Source organism: Vespula pensylvanica, chromosome 7 (genome assembly GCF_014466175.1).
Source record: "Vespula pensylvanica isolate Volc-1 chromosome 7, ASM1446617v1, whole genome shotgun sequence".
Lineage (NCBI taxonomy): Eukaryota > Metazoa > Arthropoda > Insecta > Hymenoptera > Vespidae > Vespula > Vespula pensylvanica.
In genome coordinates, this window is record NC_057691.1 from 4393187 (window position 1) to 4416378 (window position 23192).

General features: G+C 37.5%; 2 protein-coding genes across 3 annotated transcripts; one reads left to right on the top strand and one right to left on the bottom strand.

Annotated features, from left to right (window-relative positions):
* The first annotated feature begins 1858 nt into the window (after nt 1–1858).
* On the top strand, nt 1859–7288 carry LOC122630722 (solute carrier organic anion transporter family member 74D). Of its 2 annotated transcripts, none has more exons than XM_043815531.1 (7): nt 1859–3043; nt 3340–3449; nt 4390–4841; nt 4911–5589; nt 5827–6214; nt 6313–6414; nt 6497–6688. In XM_043815531.1, exons 1-7 carry the CDS (start codon nt 2701–2703, stop codon nt 6538–6540), a joined length of 2118 nt encoding a protein of 705 aa, XP_043671466.1. In that variant the 5' UTR covers nt 1859–2700; the 3' UTR covers nt 6541–6688. The 2 variants fall into 2 exon arrangements, with proteins under 2 accessions (XP_043671466.1, XP_043671464.1); XM_043815529.1 differs by lacking the exon at nt 6497–6688 and adding an exon at nt 6713–7288 and having other exon boundaries at nt 1864–3043.
* Nucleotides 7289–7405: 117 nt separating this feature from the next.
* On the bottom strand, nt 7406–11914 carry LOC122630721 (solute carrier organic anion transporter family member 2A1-like). Its single transcript, XM_043815528.1, has 9 exons — nt 11675–11914; nt 11047–11324; nt 10775–10984; nt 10417–10675; nt 10184–10325; nt 9473–9954; nt 9106–9364; nt 8588–9014; nt 7406–8494 (listed from the first exon to the last, which is right to left on the bottom strand). Exons 2-9 carry the CDS (start codon nt 11303–11305, stop codon nt 7602–7604), a joined length of 2931 nt encoding a protein of 976 aa, XP_043671463.1. The 5' UTR covers nt 11306–11324; nt 11675–11914; the 3' UTR covers nt 7406–7601.
* Nucleotides 11915–23192: the final 11278 nt, after the last annotated feature.

Consider the following 23192-nt stretch of genomic DNA (forward strand, 5'->3'; position numbering starts at 1 on the left):
TAAGCTCAAATGGCGCCACCTTTTCGAAATATTTTCTTATTCTCTCAAGAGAAAAGAAAGAGGGAGAAGAAATCTTTATGTATGCGTCTATGTGTCTATGTTTATGTTCGTAATGGCGCTTGATAGAAAAGTAATGATACCGACGATTTTTCGTGCAGTCTGCTACGAGAACATTTCCGAGATTGCAAATAAATTTATGGCGGCCCGTTATCGTCGATGTGTAAATGTTCATTCGTCTCGTCATATTCGCGATCAGAGCGTAAATATTGTCGAAGAAGCGACGTTTCTCGCAAATCATCTCGGATGTTAATAAACGCGTACATGTAACTTCGATTACGTTGGATCGAAAAGAACTGTTTAATTTTTATACCAATACACCTTAACAGCTATAATAGTTTCTATCGATAAACATATAGATACTTAAATACCACGACAGGACTTTAAAGAGAGAAGAAATATCTTCCGATATTATAAACATATTATTTAAATACCACGGCTACTTTAAAATAAGAAATAAGAAATATCTTACAAGAGATGAAATATAGAGAAAATATAAAAGGAATAGGCTAAAGTTTACTTAAAAAGTTTACCGGTTCTTGGAGATATCATGTAGACATATACGGGCATGAAAAAGCAAGGTGGCTCATTACTACTACTGATTAAATATTATTATAAAAGAAAACGTACTTATGATGTTATTTAATTGCTTTAGTAAATATCGAAGCTTGTCAATTTACAATTTTTATATAATTGCAACGTTTTAATGATGCGCTCGAAACTAATGATTATCAAAATTATCAAAGACTATCCAATTAAGCTTCGAAGATAAAAAAGTAAATGGAAGATTTGAAAAATCTTTTCGCGAGAAAGAAAAACGACGGCAAAGACTAAACAATGACTATGACAACGACTGCGACAATGACTACGACAACGATGACGACGACAAAGACGAAGACGAAGACGAAGACGACGACAACAACGACGACGACGACGACGACGATGACGACGACGACGTTTGCGAGCACTCGATCCAGTGGTTGGTCGGGCACGACGAAAATTAAATTCCAGCAATTAACCGGCAGCTATTAGCGGTATAGCTATTTGGTGTGCGCCATTAGCAATGCGCGGGAATAGACGGAAGAGTTTACGGCGGCGTGTGTCGCGAGTGAGCGCGCGCGCGCGCGTGTACATCACGTCGTCTGATCTATTAAATCATAATGGGTTCACAATGTAAGCCTATACTCCGGTGAGCTCGACTAGAAACGAGCTTAGACATCGAGTTACGAGACTGGAGACCTCCTAAGGCTAATCGCGATCTGTTTTCGTCCAATTCTCTCCTGTCAAGGACCTTTTTTACCAAAGGACACAAAGGACACAAAGGCCTAACAAAAATCTATGATATCGCTTTTCAGATGTTTACCTTCCTATGTTGAAATAAAAACAAGATCATCATAGACTTTTCGTTAGTTTCATTTCCGTCGTGAACACGTTTGCGGATTCTATTAAATGATCCGAGTGATCTAAGAAAAAGAGAGCAAAAGGGTGCGAAATAAAGAGGGTTTTAGCAAGACAGGAGCGAACAAGTAGAGCGAGTGGAAGAGTAGTAAGATAGCAAACGTTATGGAATAGATCGTTCTAGCCAAGTAGAGGAAGGAACGAGCGAGGCGGAGAAAAGGGAGAATGAGAGAGAGAGAGAGAGAGAGAGAGAGAGAGAGAGAGAGAGAGAGAGAGAGAAGGAGAGAGAAAAAGACGACGAGAAAGAGGGGTGTCGCGTAGTTCGAACGATGTATAAAAGAGAGAGACAGAGAGAGAAAGAGATAGATAGATAGAGATAGAGATAGAGATATAGAGAAAGAGATGGAAGATACGCATCGAGTTGATAACAGCGCCGACGGAGCGAGGATATCATAGGTGCGTATCACGTCGATCTCCGCGTCGTGGACCTCCGTAATCCGGTCGATCTTCAGGGCCGAAGGTGGGGATCCTTCATGAGATCCCGGATTCTCTCGTTGTCACCGTCGTTCACCAACGTCGTATCAGTTTTCAAAGAATAATCGTCGTTTCCGGACGGTTGGGAGAAATATTTCGTGAAAAGCTGTGCCGACTTTGACGAACTTTCTCGTAAGAGAGAGAAAGAGAGAGAACTCTTTGGAACTTTAAAAAAATCTTTCTTCGACCGATTTCGATCTATTCGCGTGGCAAGCAAGCAAGCAAGGTTGCAGTGACGTCGTCTATAGGTGATAGGTCTCTCTCTTTCTTTCTTCCTTCCTTCCTTTCTTTCTTTCTTTCTTTCTTTTTTTCTTTCTTTCCTTTTTTCTTTCTCTGTTCGCTTCCTTCTCTCGAGTGTCACGAAAGATGGAAAATCGTGTGATCTCGCGAGAGGAGCGAGTTTGAATCGATCGAAATAGCGGGAACATCCGAAAGAGAGAGAGAGAGAAGATAGAAAGAGAGGGAGTAAGAGAGAGAAAGAGAGAGAGAGGGGGGAGAAAGATCAAGTTCCGTCGCGAGTTGTTGCTACGGTGTCGCGACGGTGTTCGCATAATTCGTAAAAGAAAAAGCGATGCCAAGGACCGGAGATCGGAAACGGGACGCGACACGGGATTGAGGTCACTCGGAGAGAGAGAGAGAAAGATAGAGATATATCTGAGGGTGACAATCATATAACTTAGGGCTAATAACCACACGAATATATAAAGGACAATGAAGAATTCGAAAAACTCGAGTAACAATTCGGGCCACGAAAAAAATGGGCCCGAGAGTTTGAAACTCTTGAGGGTGCCTAATACCCCACCAACAACTCCAACGACACCTACAACACCAACCAGAGGCCTCGAAGATGTTTTTAGGGAATTACCTATCACGGATGACACCTCGTGTGGTATATGGTGTCTTCGTGGACCAAACCTACAGAGGTTTGCCAATAAAAAAGCATACGTTTTCCTTTATGGCATCCTTGGTTGCATATTTTCGGCAAGTTACGCGTATTTTAACGGCACGATCACCACCATCGAAAAAAGGTTCAAAATACCCTCAAAGACTACCGGTGAGATATCACTTCTCTTACTTTACTTCAAAACAAATTTCGTTTAGATCATAAAAACTATCTTTATATCATAGTTAATTGTTACTCATTGATTTTATGTTCTTATGTTCGATAATTCATATTTATATTTGAACTATGATAAAATGATCGTATTTTATATAATACTCTATAAGAAATTTATGGAAATTGATTTTGTTTCTCTTTCTATCTATATAAACGAAGCTGAATATATATATATTTATATTTTTCTCTCTTTCTCTTTTTTTTTTTTCTAATTTTAATAACTCGTGTCGCAGGTCTTATCACCGTAGGTAACGATATTTCTCAGCTGTTCGTCTCAGTGGTATTGTCTTATTACGCTGGAAGGGGTCACAGGCCACGATGGATCGCATTCGGAATTTATACTGTAAGTGTCTTAGAGATTCCAAGATATGGCAATTCGACAAAAGAAAAATTTGAAAAATGCGTAGTATCGGTCAAGTCCGTGTCGGCGGACGCCCCCGAGAGGAACGAGATGGGAGACGTCATAACTCACCGGTTGGTCGGTTCTTAATTAAATTAGGAAGCGTTGAAAACGTAGCTACGCTCATTCACGCCTCTTACCATCTCGTACTCTCGCCATCGTACGCTTAGCTATGCTTAGATTCATTCATTGAACGGTGAAAAGGCGCTCGTGGAGTGCTTGCAACTTTGCTGTCGTCCATTTTTATTTTATCGCTATAAAGATCTTCATTATTTCGTCGAATATAATTAAAGGACTATCTCTCATTTATTTTTCTTTCTTTTTTCTCTGTCTCTGTCTTTTTATCTTTTTCTCTCTCTCTCTCTCTCTCTCTCTCTCTCTCTCTCTTTCTCCCTCTATCTCTCTTTTTCTCTTTTTTCTACTCACTTTCTTTTTCTTTAACTTCTTTTCATTTTAATTCTTAATAATCCAATTCCAACATCATAAAACAAAGTTTAAACATATCGTCGTTATTTGTTTAGTTACATTCAAAAATCACGTAAGGTCAAACGTTTACACACAGTCTCGTTGGATTAATTATGACACATTTATCACCCTTTCGCGACATCGTTCGAGACTTACGTCGAGTTATCATTAAGATAACGGAATGGTAAATATCGTTTTTAGAAGCTGTATAGAAAACAGAATTTTTATAGCGATTTATTATTTTCTTTATAATAAATTATTTTCTGATGAAAAATTTTGCACGACTGAAATCCAACGAAGGAATATATCTATCTATCTATTTGCTATCTATACACATACACACACACATATAAATGTATGTACGTGTAAAAATGTTCAATATCCTGCTAATAAAATTATAATTTTTTGTTCCTTTCAGGTTGTACTATTTTGTTGCTTGACGATGTTACCACATTTTCTTTATGGACCGGGCGAGGATGCATTGATGTTGACGAAGGAGTATGGTGGGAAAATTCAAAATTCACCCAACAACACAATACCCAGCTTGATCCCCGACAAGTATCGAAAATTCCTATGTTTGGGCAAAGATGGCCGTGGGCAAGAGTGCAAGGACACCGATAATAATTTTGCACCTCAAGTGTTACTCTTTATTGCCCAATTAGTTTCGGGTGTCGGTGGATCGCTTTATTACACGTTAGGTGTTTCTTACATGGACGACAATATACAAAAATCGAAAACTCCTGCGCTCATAAGTTTTTCATATTTTTTGAGGATGTTGGGTCCAGCGATAGGTTACGGTCTGGCATCCTTTGCCTTGAAATTCTATATCAGTCCGACCTTGACACCGACCATTACGACTCAGGATCCAAGGTACGAACCCCAATTCGATTCATAACAAGTGTATTTTCAAATAAAACTTAAATATCGATAAACGAACAGGTGGCTTGGCGCATGGTGGTTAGGTTGGATAATTTTGGCCTTTTTGCTCTTCGTATTTGCATGCGTGATCGCTCTCTTCCCAAAAACTCTACCAAGAGCAGCGGCTCGAAAAGTTTTGGCCTTGGAACGAAATAAGTCGGCTGCTAGTATCAAGGCAAACGATCAGGAACCTGAACTTCCTGCTTCCTTGTCAGACATGCTAAGAACGTTCAAACGTTTATTGACTAATACGACCTTGATGTGCAACAATCTAGCTACGGTTTTTTATTTTATGGGTTACATGCCATATTGGATTTTCATGCCGAAATATATCGAAACTCAATACAAACAATCGGCATCCGTTTCTTCGTTGATCACCGGTACTGTTGGTCTAATTTCCAGTGCTTTTGGAATTCTATTATCTGGCTTGATAATCTCCAAATACAAGCCAAAAGCTAGATACCTAGCAGCATGGAACGTTATGGTTGGTGCCATCTCCATCATGGGAATAATTTCTTATGCCTTTTTGGGATGTTCCGCAAACGACGATCAAATGGCTATTCAATCGAACGGAGTACTGAAAACTCAATTACCTTGCAACGAGCTTTGCCATTGTGACTACGTTACGTACAATCCAGTCTGCTCTGAACATGGTCAAACGTTCATTTCAGCCTGTCACGCTGGTTGTCGGAGCATGAAGGTTCCTTTTTATTTTTCTTTCTTCCAAGATTAACATTCGAAATAAAATCGATTAATGATCGCAACGTTTATATCTTATAAATGAATTTATTATGAAATATCAGATTTATATATATATATATATATATATATATATATATATCTGGATAAAGTAACTGCATATAAGAACACTTTTAGTTATAATCATACACCTAATGCAATTCATTTCTTATAACCATAATTTCTTTATTTCCTTTAGCTCCACAGGGACGGTAGCAAGGTTTATACCGACTGTAGCTGCGTGAAATCGAAATTCTCTCGCGTTTTGACACACTTCATTACGGCGAACAACACTTCAAGCTTTACTACCGAGCTATCCACAGAAATGACGGAACCCGACTCGATGCCAACTTTAGGTACAGCGATACCCGGAGCCTGTCCTGTCGATTGCATGAGTAAATTTTATGTGTTCCTCGCGGTTATGTGTCTACTCAAGTTTAGTGGTGGTACCGGAAGGGCATCGAACTTTCTTGTTTCCGTGAGATGCGTTGACGAGAAAGATAAGACGGTAGCTATGGGTTTTAGCTTAACTATTATGAGTTTATTCGCCTTCATACCGTCACCCATTTTATTTGGATTCATTTTAGGTGAGTTTCGCGTCTTAAATTTTTCAATTCGAAATTTTTCTCTTAAAAGTGAGCAAATTATATACATATATATGTATGTATATACATATTTTTTGTAGACAAAACTTGCCTCGTATGGGGTAAGACTTATACAGGAACTGGAAATTGTTGGCTGTACAATGGCGAGGCTCTTAGATACTTGCTAAACTTCACCGCAGCGAGTAAGTTATTTTCTTTTATTCGTATAAAGAAAGTGATAAATAAGAGGCAAAGCATTTAAATATTTTTTTTGTGAATGAAAAGATGTGAAAAAAGAAATGGGTGGTCAGAAAAATTCAAAGTCGTAAATAAATACATGGCTAAAATCTACGACAACCTTGATGACCTTGATAGCACTGATAAAAATGAACTTGGAAGAAAATTTGTTGTTCGCTATTTATTTTCTTTTTTAATGCATGTAATAATCGTTAAAAAATTTCGAGATATTTTTGTTGAAGAAATTTCTTTTCTTTTTTCGAGGTTTCGTGATCATTGGAACATTGTTTGACGTTGGGGTCTGGTATTACGTGAAAGACGTGAAGATCTTCGACGAAGAGATCGAACTAGAGGATATCACGGAGGAGCCCGGTGAAACACTTTGATAGACTCGATGTCGTGTTATTCTTCAAAGCAAGATGCAGGTTTGAGACGAAAAGAGTTGAAGAAAAAAAAGAAAGACTTGAGTAACGAAGAATAAGAAAGGAAAAAGGGCTGACGAATAAAGACTTTACAAGTACCTTAAGAATCATTTTAAATATTTAAAGCTCGTGGTACCTATAAGATCGAAATCTTATATTGGTTTATCATCGGAGAGACTGCCTGTCGAACAGGACTTGGTCTCCTTTCTGTTGTATTAATTTTACTAACTTTCTCATTTACTTTATATCTGTGTGATCATCCGAATTAAAACTGTAAAAATTGCCTACTTTTCTCGAGGGATCATATTCATAATCGATGAAAATTAGATTAAACTAATCACGGATGAAAGAGGATGTCATTAACAGGAATCTTGTATATGTTGCTTGAAAAAAAATAATGAAATATTTTATGATAGAAGACGTGACGGATCCTTATCCATTCCTAACACTTCGAAATATTTCTTTTGATAATAAACGAATTATATTTTCTTTTGCAAGGAAAGGTAAGGTAAAGCAAGAGTTAAAATAAATTTACGACATAATAAATTTTAATTGAACAATAAATATAAAATATAAAATTGCAATTATCGTATTATAGTTACGATTCGATAATCGTAAGCAACGAAAATTTGGATATCGACGAGAGAATAGTTCGACAGAGATCGAAGGTGACCTCAACGTGTATGTGTATGTATGTATGTGTACTCGTGGTTTCACGAAACATAAATAATTCACAAATCGGTACAGAGTGCCCCTTTGCTACCCTTGATAGAAGAGTTCTTTGGACTGGGAGTTCCTCGAGGATCGGAGGAGCTTTCCCTCAAGCTGCCAAATCCTGAGGAGGCTTGCCCAGAAGAGAGTCTGGGTTGAGTCATAGCAACGAGAGGAATACCAGTCTTGCCAGCCGATTTGATAGACACTCGATCATCCTCCAATTTTTCTTGGCTCGAATGTTGTTCGTATTTGCTTATCAACGATTTGACGTCTTTCAAGAATATAGAATCTTTTCCAGTCGAATTATCGGAACTTTGAGGATGATATTCGACTATTGGTATACCAACTTCATTGAAGTCTCCTTTCTTGAATCTCTCCGTCTTGGAATACTCAAAACTACTTGTTTTAGATGATCCATCTTCATATGCTTTTCGATCCTTCGTAGAAGCGCTCCTTATCGATCTTGGATCTCCGTAATCATCTGGATTTGGAAATTCTCGTCTTTTCGAGCTCAACGACGAGCTCGATCTTTCCGTGAATTCATCATAATCCTTACTAAGGACACGCTTTCGTGATCTTGCTGCTGTACTTCCAAGATCGCCTTCAACGTCCGAGTCTAGTTCCAATGGTTTATAAGCGATCTTAGGGCTAGAATTCTTCTTACTTTCGTCGCTGGAACTATCGAACTCATCGTCCGTTTCAAGATTTCGAGTTTTCTGTTTTCTAAGACGATCCTGTTGAACTGGTACGTCGTTACTGGTCTTTCGTCGATTTCCTGGACCCAAAGGACCGTATATTAAAGGACGTTTCGATTCCTCATCATCTTCTTCTTCTTTTGTCTTTGGTTTAGCTGTATCTTGTACTGCTTCTTTTTCTGTAGTTTCGAAAAATTGTGGACATGTAACGATACCTAGATGATCATAAATAATTATTAAATATCATAAATAATTATTAAAACATATTATAAAATATAATTTTTCTTTTTATTTTTTTTTTTTATTACCGTTGTTACCAGATTTATCGGAATTCGTCGAAGGTTGTTGAATTGGCATCAATTCCTGGGCCTTATCTTCTTCGTTTTCTTTTACCGATTTACCATATATCATTAAATTTCTACAGAAAATCCATACCAAAATCTTAAAAAACATGCAGATAACTAGTAGCACAGTCGTCAAGAGGAACATATAATTTCCAAGTTTTTTATTGTCGTGAAGATGGCATATAGTCCTTTTATTACCCCAATGTATACATGTCATATTTGCAATCGTTTGATAAAGAATCTTGCCCTGTACATTGACAAAAAGTGCAACCCACATCATCCAAAATCCTATGCTACTCGCTTTATCTTGTCTATAGACTGATCTGAGATTGATCAATAGATCACCAACGAAAGTGGAAGCGATCAAAGCATAGCTGAGCAAAGTACCAAACTGAAATAGTAAAAGTTGTTTTTTTTTTTTTTAATAAACGAATTCATTGGATTTGTCGAGTAATAATTGAATTAAAAACTCAATGATGTACTTCAAAGGCTAGCCATCCGATTTGACAACTAGACGAGCCACATGGACCGTCCTTAGCATCTAGGTTTCCTTGTCCCGTCATATCTTCGACGCAACTGCAACCACTATAGATCTTGACATTGTCTATGTAGTTTATAGATGTACAACCAGCGTGACAAGGCGTATAAAATGTGAACATGCCTCTAGTGTCGCAGGTTGGCCGAAAATCGGAATCTCTCGAGCAACGGCAATCCTTGTTGCAGTATTTCAACAAAGTGATACTTGCGAATGAATGAAATATTTTATTAAAATATATAATAATCAAGGAAGATCAAATCGATTAAATTATATATATATATATATATATATATATGCCTATGGATACTTACGATCTTTTATTCATCCCAACAATTGGTAGCATATCACAATATGCAAATACCAAAGCAAATATTGTAATAGTTGCTAAAACTGTCATAATGAAGTTGTAACCGGCTATAAATGTTGCTCGTGGCTTAGCTTTGGACAATACCAATCCAGATATAATTATGATCAGTCCAATCAAAACTGGTTTCAAAATAGTCGAGATTAATCTAGAATGAAAGGGATCCCCAAATCCGAGCAACATTCCTGTGGGTCTGGGTATTTGATATCTAGATTCCAGAATGATATTCTCGTGTGTCATGAAATTCAAGAGAGCAGTGGCACAAAAGGCCGAAGCGAGAATATTGCATATCAATATCTTGTTTATAATCAGCCTTCTGAGCATCGCACAAAAGTTTGGAGTACCAATTTTATGATCGATTGATTTTAGACGATGAAGAGTTAGTGTACCCGCACGATCGAGTATCGAAGCAGCTGCCTGTTCCACTACCTGCCGAATTAATTCTCATTATTGTATTTTGTTAATTACTTTTATACATACACTTACCAAGAATTAAAAGTTCAGAAAATTTTTATGAATACGTTTCATTTTCATAAAATTTAAGATTTACATTATTTTGATGATGAAATTTAAATTTCAATTCGTTAAATCAGTATCATATCAGTATTATCTTAAAAAGAACTTTTGATCAGTAATATATGTTTTATATTAGTTTTACCTCAGAAGGTAATCTTCTAGGAAACCACGAGAGAAATAAACCAGGAATTATCATGGCTATTGCGAGTATGGGAAAGCCAAGCCACCAAGCACCTATCTGTTCTTGATAAGATTCCACGATTTTCAAATCCTCCGCGTCTACCCTGGGCAGAGATGAACGATGAAAGATATAACGAAATCCTTTGAATATTTCATATGTCTAATAATCGAGATATTTTATTTTCATTTAATTACCGAAGACAACCCCAAGCGAGAATGTATCCCAGAAGAATACCGATGACTTTCACTGCGATTATGATACCAAAAAATCCCGCTACATGCTGTTTTTTGGTATTATCATCGAGATAGGATATACCCAGTGCATAGTAGGCTATATTAGCCATACCTATTAAAACTTGTACCAAAATTAAGATCGCTAGAGTGAAATAACACGTGTCATCCTCTTCCACTATTAGCCTGGATGTACTGGCCGAACATAAATCTGGACTATCGTCTGAAAACAAACTACTGGTTCATTAATTCCGTTATGATTCATTAAATGTATTATCCATTTTATAAAAGTATTCATATAATTTTTTATAATAGAAATTACCTGCGTATAGAGACATATGCGTGACATTCAACGTTTCTTCGATAATTCTAACTTTATGAGTTAGATGTGGTATTATCAATATCACATAACTAGCACATTGCAATAATACCAAAGCACCTATCCATGATGCTCTGTGAATTTTGTCACCCCAGTATGCAACGATCAGACCAAGAAAAAAAGGTGTTAATTCTGAGGTTACCAATACCCAATCTGTAAACGAAACGTTTATAAGTAATTTTTTACATTGATTTTGACAGGTCAGTATCACGTACCTATCAAATAAGGATTGAATTGAAACCTTCTTGCTATCGTAGGACCAATAATATAAAAATATGTTGATGAAGCAGCTTGAAAAAGGCCGACCCAACATAATAATCCAACGAACATACGTCTTGTTGCAAATTTTGCTAATTTTGGACATGGTAATTGTCTACATCCACAATCCATCGATTGGCTGGGTATTGGATTAGCCGGCCCTGATAAACCACCTTCCACTTCCGATCTTACCACTTCTTGAAGATGTATAGCCATCGTTTGAAAAGAAGTTTACCTTCAACAAAGATATTTATAAATCAATATACGTATATTAATCTTAATTTTTTGTTTCTTTCTTTTCTTTTTTTAATATAGTACAATCAGATTCATAGTGTTTTTACAAGTTTATAAATAATGCTTTCATATGAACAAATCACACGTGTACGTAGAGAGCACGCGACTGATGCGTCATCGTGAATCACTTGAAAGAGTAGCAATTTTTCTAACACATTTTCAACTAATCTGAATCATTTTCTTCATAAACAAATTGGTAAAAAAATTCTAACGATAAGAGTTTTGAAATCGACTTAGAAAAAAAAGAAAGATATTTTCCTAAAAGAATTTAATCTTTTTGTTATTTTATACCTGTTTTATGAATTGGTCCAATGTCGAACGAACAAATTAACTTTATATAAAACTACACTCGCGTGTCTCTCGTTGTCGTCACATGATGCACAATGATAAACAATATTTTCCGTACACTTTTTTTCGCGTAACCTACGATAATTATTAATACTCCCAAGATTTTATTTTTTTCTTTGTCACCATCCACACTTATGAAAGAGACTAAGGAGAGCTCGAAGGTGCGGCACTTTGGTTCAACTAACGCGCACGTTATCTCATTACAGATACGCAGCTAAGATATCTTTCGATAAAGGCCGAATGTAATACATGCGTGTGCTACGATAGGAACGATGTTATTACTCGTACGTACGACGAATAGATCGAAACTAAACGCTATGCAAGTCAAGACTAAATCGATAACTATAGAATCATTTGTAATTAGAATGATATTGAAACGACAACATCAAGAATTTTTCAAGAGCATTGTATTGTCGTTTAATGAATTTCTTGGTATTGGTTAAAATTGTTATAATTAAAGATGAATTGATGATTATTGATTTTTACGACCTAACAATCTGATTACAATATAAAGTATGAAATTATATATACATTTTATCGAACTAATAAATACGAAGATTATTAAAAATAATTACAAGATTTCGACGTATATTGACAGATGTTATATTCAAAATATTGAAAATATCTATTTATATAACTTGTTAGATGACAATGATCACAGTGGCAATAAGACTTATAAAAAAGAAAAGAAATAATGATAACAAAACAAGTTACAGAAATGATTTCTCGTCGTGGATAATGATTTATCGGTTGGATCGATATATGTTCTATAAGCGGACGTGTTAAAATTTTGTCAATTTCCATAAGAAAAATCCAAGTTGTCGTAGGGAGAATAGAATTTATGGAAGGCCTATGCTGTCGAATGTTCAGCGTAAAATGAGATGGAAATAAGAGACCACGAAAGACTCTCGTCGAGATTCTAGTGAGAATCCTCGACTTTTTTCTCTGTATTAGGAGTCGTGGAAGAGAGCCTCGTTCATTTTTCTTACAGTTCTGAGGTCCTTTCCTCGCGAACGAACGGGGATGAATCGAGAAGCGAGCAATTTCGAAGAGAACTCTTCTTCGGCCGATGGCTGAGAAGGAAAGAATAAAAAAACGAGAGAGACAGAGAGAGAGAGAGAGAGAGATACAGATGAAGAAAGAAGAAAGAGGAGAGATAGAGAGGAACGAGGGAGAAAAGGGGGAAAGGGTGAGTGGGCGGTAGGATGGGAAGGAGTTAGCGAGCTTAAGCACACTTAAGTCGGTGCCATAAGAAAATGACGAATGCTAATTAGCATATGAAAAGCTTCCCAACCTCTCCTTCACCTCCTCTCTGCCGCTCCTCCCCCCGTCGTTTTCCAGCCCCACTCTTCTTCCACACCATCAGGAGGTCTCTCCCCACTCCTATGTTGCGATCACGCTCAAGCTCGACTCGCTTGGCAAGGCGATCACGTTTTTGAATATTAAGGGCGGGATTACACCGTAGGCTTAACGCGCGAAATTTAGTCCGGCGAGGTCAGAGACAGGAGGGGTGAAAAAAAATCACCCCCTAAGACTCTGAGTAACGGAGTTCGAAGAAGAAAAAGAAGAAGGTAAGACTGAAAGAGAGAGAGAGAGAGAGAAAGGAGAGAGAGAGAGAGGATAGGAGAGGGGGAGTATGCCTAAGGTTGATAGCTACGAATATAGCTCGTACCGTGAGCATGCATCATCTCTTTCTCTTGAGGATGAAATATTTTTACGATGACGCACTCGTTCGTTGACTGATAAAGATGATAATAAATAACACCCGGATACTTCGGTACGCCGGTGCTTTTCCAAAGAGAGATCTTTTTCTCTCTTCCTCGGTATTTTTCTTTTTTCTTTTCCTCCTTCCTCTTTTTCTTTTCCTTTTTCTTTTTCTTCTTTAGAGGGTATCAGTGTTCCCTTTATTTTAATAAAAGAGAAGATTTGAGAGACAAAGAAAAGAAAATAAGTGGAAGAATTAGATGCATAATTATTATTTTCTTTAGTTAGTTATAAGTAATATTGTTTTTTTTATAAAATTTATTTTTCATCGTTAAATGGACATCGTTTAAATTATTGATTAAAAAATTTATTTACACGTAATATCAAGTATATACTACTATTTTCTTTTTTATATATGTATGTATAAAATCTTTAAAAGCAAGACGCAGGAAAAAATTCCAGCTGGATTTTTCGCGAAGTGGATTGAATATGGCTGATAGTGACCTCGTACGAAGGAGTGGGGATAGTGAACGACTATAGGGATACATATATCGTGTGTGTGTGTGTGTATATATATATATATATATATATATATATATATATATATATATATATATGTATATTTTTCTCTCTTTCTCTCTCTCTCGCTCTTTCTCGCTCTCTCTCACTCTCGCGTATCGAGGATGCAGGGCTTTCCATTAGTGGAGTAAGTGACCGTCGCTCGCATTTTCTTTGATGTCAGTTAATTTACTAATAACATCGTTCTATGGTCACCATCCGGGCCACCCTCTAAATATTTGTGTCGCCAACATATCGCGAGTTGGTCTCATGTAATTGAGCTTCGTTATTATTATTATTATTATTATTATTACTATTATTATTATTAATATTTTTTTTGTTTTTATCGTTGTTCTTATTATTATTTTTAACATCAATTGGATATAGAGGAAATATCTTTCAAGTATTGTCTTATTCAACAATGACAAAGAGTAATTCATTAGAAAAGAAATATTATTATATGTAAAAGGATTAAAACGAAAAAGCAACGATCCTACTCTCATTCGAGTCGAATGAACATCGAAGACTTTTTTTGAACATTCTTAGAAGTCCTAATCTTTGGCGATTAACGTACGATATAAAAGAAGGCCAGAACTGGGGAGGTTGAAAATCAAGGCGGAAAGGAAACTCGCTTGGCTGGGCTGCTAGATTCAACGTGGTTGGTGGGGAGTTCGGTTCGAGACGATCTTAGCAGAGGATTACGTAGAATTAAGTCCTGGACGAGGGCGTGCCCCCGTAACACTTAATTTTTCCCTCGATTTTTTAATCTCTTGGTAAATATCGTCCACTCCCTCCCCCCGACCCTCCTTTGTACTACTCCTCCTCTTCTCGCTACTCTTTTCTCTTTCTCTTTCTTCTCTCTACTTTTCTACTCTTTCTTCTTAGAAAAGAAGGTTCCACCCCTTATCGCGACCACCGTCTTCCCTCTTCTTCATTCCCACCCCTTTTTCTACGGTCCCTCTCTCTCTCTCTCTCTCACTTTCTATTTCTTTCTTTCTTTCTCTCTCTTTATTTCTCTTTCTTTCTTTTACCATCGTCAAAGGAGAACCCATTTAAAAACCTCATCAATGCTTAAGCTCCGACGCTACCATAGGAACTAATCCCTCCTATTTTAACGCAGAACAGAAAGAGAGAGAGAGAGAGAGAGAGAGATGAAGCGAGCTGGCGCTGCGCGCTTTTAAAAGTAAGACTCCGCCTTTATTAGTAGATACAACAGTTTTATTTCCACCGAAAAAGAGGCGCCGGGAAGGAGTTTCACCCGGACTTCTCTTTTACTTCCTTCCCTAGATTCTTTTCTTTTACCCTTTAACCCTTCTTTTTCTTTTTTTGCATGTACTATTCTCTCTCTCTCTCTCTCTCTCTCTCTCTCTCTCTCTCTCTTCCTCTTCCCCGCGAGAGAAGCCTTGTAGTTAGTTTGATACTTGTATTATCAGAACTCGTAAAAAGTTTTGTCGTTTTACAGAGAATCATTGTTTTTACGGTCGGGAAGTTGCGATATGTATAAAAAAAGTATTAGTGATTCCTCCAATTAATTTGAAGTTTCCTATACTAGTTTAATTATTTAGAAACAATCAAAATTGTAAAATCGAGAATACTGTTATATTTCAATGACTATACTTTAACGTCAATACATTTAAAAATAGAATATTGAAAAAATACAATATTGCATTTAATAATAGATTGCATCGAGTTACATCTACTAACTAATATCAAGTTCCTTTTAAATGAATAGATTTTTATAAGCTCAATCATGATTAGAACTTGAAAAAACTGGAGTTTTCGTAATCGTTTTAAAAACGACAAAACTTTCGAAGGGATATCTAGACAGAGCAAGTTCCTGTCTATGAAACATCATGGTGACGGCTTATTCGATCGTTTGCGCGACTGTGGTCAAACGTAAGTGTGCGCGCACGCTCGCGGTTATAATACGCTTTAAACTGTTAATAGAGTACGTCGAGGATGCTTCACTTCGGCTGAATCTCGAGTGTTGGGCTAACACTCATGGACGAAATTAATCTACACACCGAGTGATCGGATGGACGCTGGCCGAGCTCGAAAAACCGTCGATTTTCGTCGTGAGCTTTCTACCCCTCCTTTCCATCTCCCCTTCCTATCAACATCCATCTATTCTCCATTCGCTCTCAACGTTGACCTCTACCCTTTACAATACGAACATGCTCGAATATGGAACACACTTCGTCCGAAAGCGATTCGTTCGAGAGCCGTTGAGCTTTCCATCAGGATAATTGATAGAGACTCTTGAAAAAAAAAATAAAAAAACATCACCATGGATCATCCGATTGAATCATTACAAATCACATTTGTATCGAGTGTATTGAGAAAAAAAGAAAAAAAATCTTTGATAATTAACAAACAATTCTAAGAATTAGATCGAATCAAGATTTGAATCAAGATAAGATTCGGAGAAAAGTATTAACGACATATAAACAAATTATACTTGAGATTATCATATGTGTATTAAGAGTTCTGCAATATTCGTTTATAAATTACTTGAAATTATATTCGATTGGAAACAGTTTCTGACAGTTGCGAAAAATGCTATTGATGTCGCGACGCCTAGCAACGATGTAACGAAGAAAGTCGCAATAGCTATAGAAGAATTATAGTTCCTATCCGATATAACTGATAACGATATCAATGCTGTTGCGAAAGAAGACTGAAGATCGTCAGTATTGTTTCGAACGTGCTTTAGAAGGAAAATATAAAATAAGTAAGGTTTCTCTTAAAAGTTAGAGGAGTTTCAATGAGATAACGGAGGTTGCATTAAGAAGACCACGAGGAGAGTGAAGAACGAGTGCTTAACATTACAATGGCCACTCTCAGAGCCCTCTCTCTCTCTCTCTCTCTCTCTCTCTCTCTCTCTCTCTTTCTCTCTCTCTTCCCTGTTTCTCTTCCCTATCAACGAGTCGATGAACGAAATATCAGCGAGACTAAGGATTAGAAGTCTTTTATGAATAGCAGATCTTGATGAATCGTCCTACGTTGAGTAAAATCTCTGTCTTTCTCTTTCTCTCTCTCTTGCTTTTTTACTCTCTTACTTTCTTTACGTTGAGCCCAGTCAACGCTAATGGCTTTTCTCTCGATCTTCGCGAACCATTCTAAAATAATTAAACTTCAGCGGCCATTTGCTATCGTAGTCCGATTAAGGAGATACTTGAAACTTGTCTAAGGGATAGAGAGGTAGGAGTATAGCATTTCTATCATAAGAGAGATACATAGAGGTCTTATTAGGAACAATGGACTATTCGAGTATTCTTTTATCTTTCTCTATATACAAAAAGTAAAAGAAAAAAGAAAGATATATATATATATATATATATATATAAAATAAAAGAAAAGTAAAACGGGAAAAAATCGCGTTTCCACAATTTGTTTCTGACGATTCAAAAGAAACGTCGAATCACTTGCGAGAGATCCTATTCGAAATAAAATAGATACGACTTGTGGTAAGACTTGAGATCGAAGATATGAATAGCGGCGACGGCGATAGCGAAGATTTTTTCAAATAGAAATAAGAGTTTTAAGAATCAACATATGCGCACGGCAGATCAAAAGACGCGCTCATCGATAATTGGTAGAAATCTTTTCGCTCAACTCCCAGCCCCGATACCCCAGCTCTGTCGTCGTCTCGTCTTCGTTTGAGGATTATAAGCGTTTCTCGTTGGCAATGGTGGTTGCGATGGAAAAAGATCGCATATTTATTCTGTGTCTTCGATATCGTTTGATGGCGGGTACGAGAGGGCTGAAAAGCTCGCTGAGAGTTTGGAGTTTATAGAGGAGGGTGGTCATGGGGTTGGGAGGAGGACTGTGTTTGGCGCGTTCTGTATCGATAGGACGAAAGGAAAGGTTCTCTCCTCTATCTCTTTCTTCTTGGTTTTCTTCTCTATGCGTTCATCTCGCTTCCCCTCGCAGAGTCACTCAAATGAGGATGTCTTTACTTTGCGCTTTACTTTTATTTATCTCCGTGAAAGACGAAATTCACGGAGGCAACTCGGAGACGACGAACTTTATCTTTTTTTTTTTTTTGTGAGAAATAGAAAGAAAGAAAAAGAAAAAAAGAAAGATACTGCTCTTCTCTTTCATTTATTTTTATGCTTTTCTTTTTCCTCTCCTGTAGCCCCTAGTCAGCCTCCTTCGTCGTTAAGGGAATCGATCGCTCGTAAATAGCACGTATATCCAACCACAGGCTGTAATAAGGATCGATACATAGCGTGTATATAATCGAGTTTTCTGCTTTTCCAAGTTTCATGGGAAATATTCCTCGAACACATTTTCATTTTAATTAATACGTAACTATACGTAATAGACAAGTATATGAAATGTTTTATAATTGAAAATATTTCTAAGGATTCCATTTTTATCATATCAATCGGATAATCTTCGTACGATAAGCGAAAGCATCTAATCAGAAACCTGTTCTCGATTTTGGGACGAGCGATCCGAAAAGAAAAGAAGCACCGGATGAAACGAAAATAGGAAGAAGTATAAGAAGAAGAAGAAGAAGAAGAAGAAGAAGAAGGGGTTAACTTCTAATTGTTTTGTTAAATGACGCGCGAGTAAGAATCCCTCGGAGGACTTAAGCCCCAAAGCGAGCGCGCTCGGTGGTTTCAGTTCATTCCGTTTTCTCTTCTCTCTTTCGTTCTCCTTCCCCACCTCCCACCCACTCGGCACTCCACCCCCTATACCCTCCCAGCTACCTTAATTCTTAGCTTTATTCTCTCCTAAGACTCTCTCTTAATTTCTTATTTCTCCCTCCAACGTACCCCCGTCTTTCTATCCTACCTTTCGCAATTTATACTCTGAAGAGAGAGAAAGAGAGAGAGAGAGAGGGAGAGAGAGAGAGAGACAGAGAGGCCACTGAATGCCAGGCTTAAGAAGACAATGCTTCGCTTTCAAACGGCGGCTTCGGGGACCTTTCTTTCGCATTAGATACTTTAATTCTTTAAACGTGTCCCTCCTCAACCATGCAGAACCAACTCCTACTTTTTTCTTATTCCCTATGTATACAAAACATTGATACGTACAATACATATAATAAGTAGATATATGAAGACCTTGTCGAAATAGATTTAGTTTATCTACATTCTTGAGAGAAAAAAAACATAATAGTGATCATTGATACCGTGAAGATGGTCGGTTACTTTGCTAAAGTAGCCGCTACGAACCGCGAAAATTATTCGATATCTCTTGATACACCTAATTGGACAAGTTCGCCGAGAAACTGTAGCGAAATAGAGAGAGAAAAAGAGAGAGAGAGACAGAGAGAGAGACAGAGAGAGAGAGAGAGAGAGAGAGAGAGAGAGAGAGAGAGAGTGAGTGAGAATGATGCAGAAGTTGGAAATGAAAGCTTCAGACGAAGATGTAAAGAGAGAGAGAGAGAGAGAGAGAGAGAGAGAGAGAGAGAGAGAGAGAGAGAGAGAGACGAATGAGAGGTAAAGAGGAGGAAGCTGTTGATGCTCGTCGATTTCTGATGACCATCCACGAGCCAACCATTGGCTGGTAATGGCCACTTTGAGGGCCCGCCATAAGCTTTCCCAAAGAGACGAACCCTTGCCCTAAGTGGTCTTACACCGACGTTTCGACGAGGTAGATACTTACCTATCCGCAATATAATGACCACCTGGCCTTTTGCCCCTTCGCAGTATCCTTTTCTCTTTGGAGCTGCTATTTCCTTTCCTATCTCTCTCTTTCTCTGTCTCTCTCTCTCGCTCACTTTTTCATATGGCCAGACTGTCTAGCATCTTTCTCTTTAATTAAATGGATATCAATTACCGATGTCCTTCTTGTCAAGGATTCGAAAGGAAAGTCTAGAAATCTTCAACTAAAAGTTCTAACAGCAACAAGAAAAAATCAACACAACTTTTCATTTCTGATTTTCTTGAGGTGATTTTTTATCTCACATATCCGACTTTTTTAATGCTTATTTTTAATACAAATTTTTTTTTATAATAATTAAGTGGATAATCCAAATTCTTAAATTTTTATCATTCTCGCTGTTAACTATGTTACGACTGTAATTTTTGTCTGTCATTTTGGTTTTTTCATTTACCTTTTGGTAGAAATTTTCATTTCTTTTAAGTACTTTTCATATACGGGCGAATGGTCTAAGTTAAATCGAAGACGAACAAGAACTTTGACAATCATAGGAAGATTTTAACAATGTATGGCATACGATGACGAAGTCGAGACTTTGGATAGGGTGCGAGAGAAGAAGGAAGAACGCGAAGGGGCTGGAGAAGAGAGGACGCGGGACGGCAGAAGTAACGGAACAGGGGGTTTCAGAGGCTAAATGGAGCCACGGCAGAAGCAAGGGTTAACTCAATAGAGCTCTAAGTGAATTACTTATCGCGTACACCCAGTATACAGACTAGATGCGTTCAGCTATAGCTCGTGGATACTCAGGGCCGACCCTATATACCTTTTCGTCGTCCTTCTCTTTTTTTCTTATACACACATACACACGTACACATGCACGTATGTACACACGTACTCTTTTCGTTTTCCTTCTCTTTCTCACGAACGTAGCGCTTTTAAAAATACCCATTTCGTGTCTTTCCCGCCCACGTAACAGAATTTTAGGTACCGTACTAGCTAATCGCGTTATCAAGCGATTTCATCGACGCGAAGGTGCTCGTCCGGCTAGAAATTTTCTTGTTTCATCGAAAGCTCGAAAAGGGAGTCGGTCCAAAATTAACGAAGCTATAGGTCACCGATAACTCGATTAAAGCGTCAAATTTTATGGAAAAACGTTTCATTTCCATCAAACACCATGTTACTGTTCTTAATCGTCATTTCCTTCAGAACAACTCGAAATAGATAAGAGAGGATATTCAAAAAGTCTAGAATATCTGCTGTCATCAATTTTATGATGTTTATATATTGGTTTTGGTGATCATGTTAAAGTACTTACTCGTTTAAACATTTAAAATCCTTTACTTTCGGAAATATTTATAAGTTAAATCTTTATAATATATAAACAGAATGATTAAGTGTCCAATTAATCATAAACGAATCCAAAAGACAATCCAAATCGTTCGAAAGATTCTTGATGTAACTCTTTGGAATAAGCGATCACTTAATATTGTCACGAGACGACATCGAACGGAGTTGACGGCCCTGATTGGGAGAGTAGCGAAAGGATGCAAGCAGGTTATGGCATTCCAGGGGAACCCTTAGAAGGCCTTCTACTAGCAGGATCTTTGATGGACGCAGCCTGGCTGCTCAAGAAAATTCAGTTAGTCCGCAGCTTTGTGTCCTGTCGCGAATCGAGCGAGCGAGAAAGAGCTCTGCACGAGATAGATAGATAGATAGTGTGTGAGAGAGAGAGAGAGAGAGAAAGAGAGAGAGAGAAAGGGAGCGAGGGAGAGAGAGAAGGGTGGTAAAGGGGTGGGAAGGAAGAGAGCTAGTGCTCGGACGGATGTCTCCGCTTCCAACTTAATTAGCCATCGCTGCCTTAATTGCCGCCTGATATTGCCCGGGGTACAATTAGCGCAATTAGTTCGAAGAAAGTGTTGCATTTTCTTTCACGTTGTTCCATTCTGTTCTTTCATACGTGAGATAGATAGGATATCTCCTGAACTTCAAAAGAAGTTTTAGTTCTTCGTTACAATGTTTATTATAAGAAATTAAAAATTTCTATGTACGTCGCAATTAGATTCTTGTATACGTATATTATCATAGTGGTACTATGTAGTACGTGTGCATCTAAATAAAAATAATTATTGATGTACAATATATATATATATATATATACATAATTTTCATAAACGATCCTTAAAAAGTTTTAAACTTTTGATCGATCCTATAAATCATCAATGAATTCATTAAAATGACAAATCAAGGCAAAGTTAAAGATGAGAAGAAATAGTCGACGAGAAATGTGGTTTGTAGAAGGTAAAGCTTTCGTTCGTTCGAAGAAGACTCAAGAAGAAGAAGAAGAAGAAGAAGAAAGTGGTGAGTGAGGGGGAGGTTGGCATAGGCGGCCAGCGAAAGGGGTGAGCTCGCATAATGTAGCCGGCACGGCATAATAATTCAGAAATTTGCATGTACGCGGGCTAACTCCCCAAGTAGGTTATCTATGCTCGAAAGTTTTCCACTTGATATATAACGTATCCGAGGCTGGCTTCGTACATAAACGTTCGTTCATACTGCATCTTACGTCCACGTGTTCCTCTACCTCTCTCTCTCTCTCTTTCTCTTTCTCGTTTTATCTTTCTCTCTCTCTCTCTCGTTCTATCTTTCTCTTTCTAAAGAAGTAAAGGGGTGACTGCTCTTACAAGTGGACGGTACGGAGGAAGGAAATAGAGAGATGAAGCAAGAAGTTGTTGTACAAGAACACGCCGTGGAAGCCTCCAGACATCTTATCTTCAACGAATTCATATTATGCGTGCAACGTGCACGAAGAGAGAAGGTCGCGGTGTATCTCTCGAAGATATTTATTTAACGAGAAACGAGTAAAGCACGATAATTCGACGAGTTATAGGTGTTTTAAAGATACTTATTGATCATCACATAAGTATCATAAAGAAAAAGAAATTATATCTATATGTATATATAGATACCTAGATGTTATATATGCATGTAGTTTTATATATAATACCTACGATAAAAATATTTATGAGAAACTCGAGAATTTGTGATCCTTTTATTGTTATGACGTTCCAAATTTGATATTGGTACTAATAAGAAAAAGAAGAAGAGGAAACTATAAAAAAGAAAAATTGTGCAAACTATACTACAAAATATTTTAGAATTGGAATATTTTCCATCTTCCTCTTTATATTTCGTAATAATAATAAAAGTGATCGTACAGATAAAACAAGAGAGAAACAGAGATAGAGTAGATTTAGTTTGAGGGTTCGTTTCTTGTCATCGATCATGAATTAGCCCTTTCACCCTGAATTACTAAATACTCTCCGGTAATATATAGAGAGTCTGATGAACACGTTGAATATCGCTTAACGTTTAATCCATTCTAGTTTCAGGTACTATCCGCTTCATGACGATCGTTTAAGCAGCTTGTCATCGTTTGCCACATAGGGAGCGGCCTGCTTATAAGTACACACATCCCCGATCATAGCACATACGAGAGGAAATTATATGGATGGTAGGGTTCATCAGGGATGTGTCGTATATGATATAGAACGAACAGCTTCTCCGATCGAGCAAAGTGAGAGAG

Bases quoted from the DNA above. Each gene is read 5' to 3' on its own strand.
- LOC122630722 (XM_043815529.1), top strand. From the start codon at position 2,701: ATGAAGAATTCGAAAAACTCGAGTAACAATTCGGGCCACGAAAAAAAT. The intron at 4,842-4,910 runs GTACGAACCCCA...ATAAACGAACAG, and splicing joins ATTACGACTCAGGATCCAAG to GTGGCTTGGCGCATGGTGGT. The intron at 6,415-6,712 runs GTAAGTTATTTT...TCTTTTTTCGAG, and splicing joins GCTAAACTTCACCGCAGCGA to GTTTCGTGATCATTGGAACA.
- LOC122630721 (XM_043815528.1), bottom strand. From the start codon at position 11,305: ATGGCTATACATCTTCAAGAAGTGGTAAGATCGGAAGTGGAAGGTGGT. The intron at 10,326-10,416 runs GTAATTAAATGA...ATCTCTGCCCAG, and splicing joins CTCGCTTGGGGTTGTCTTCG to GGTAGACGCGGAGGATTTGA. The intron at 8,495-8,587 runs GTAATAAAAAAA...ATGATCATCTAG, and splicing joins CGATAAATCTGGTAACAACG to GTATCGTTACATGTCCACAA.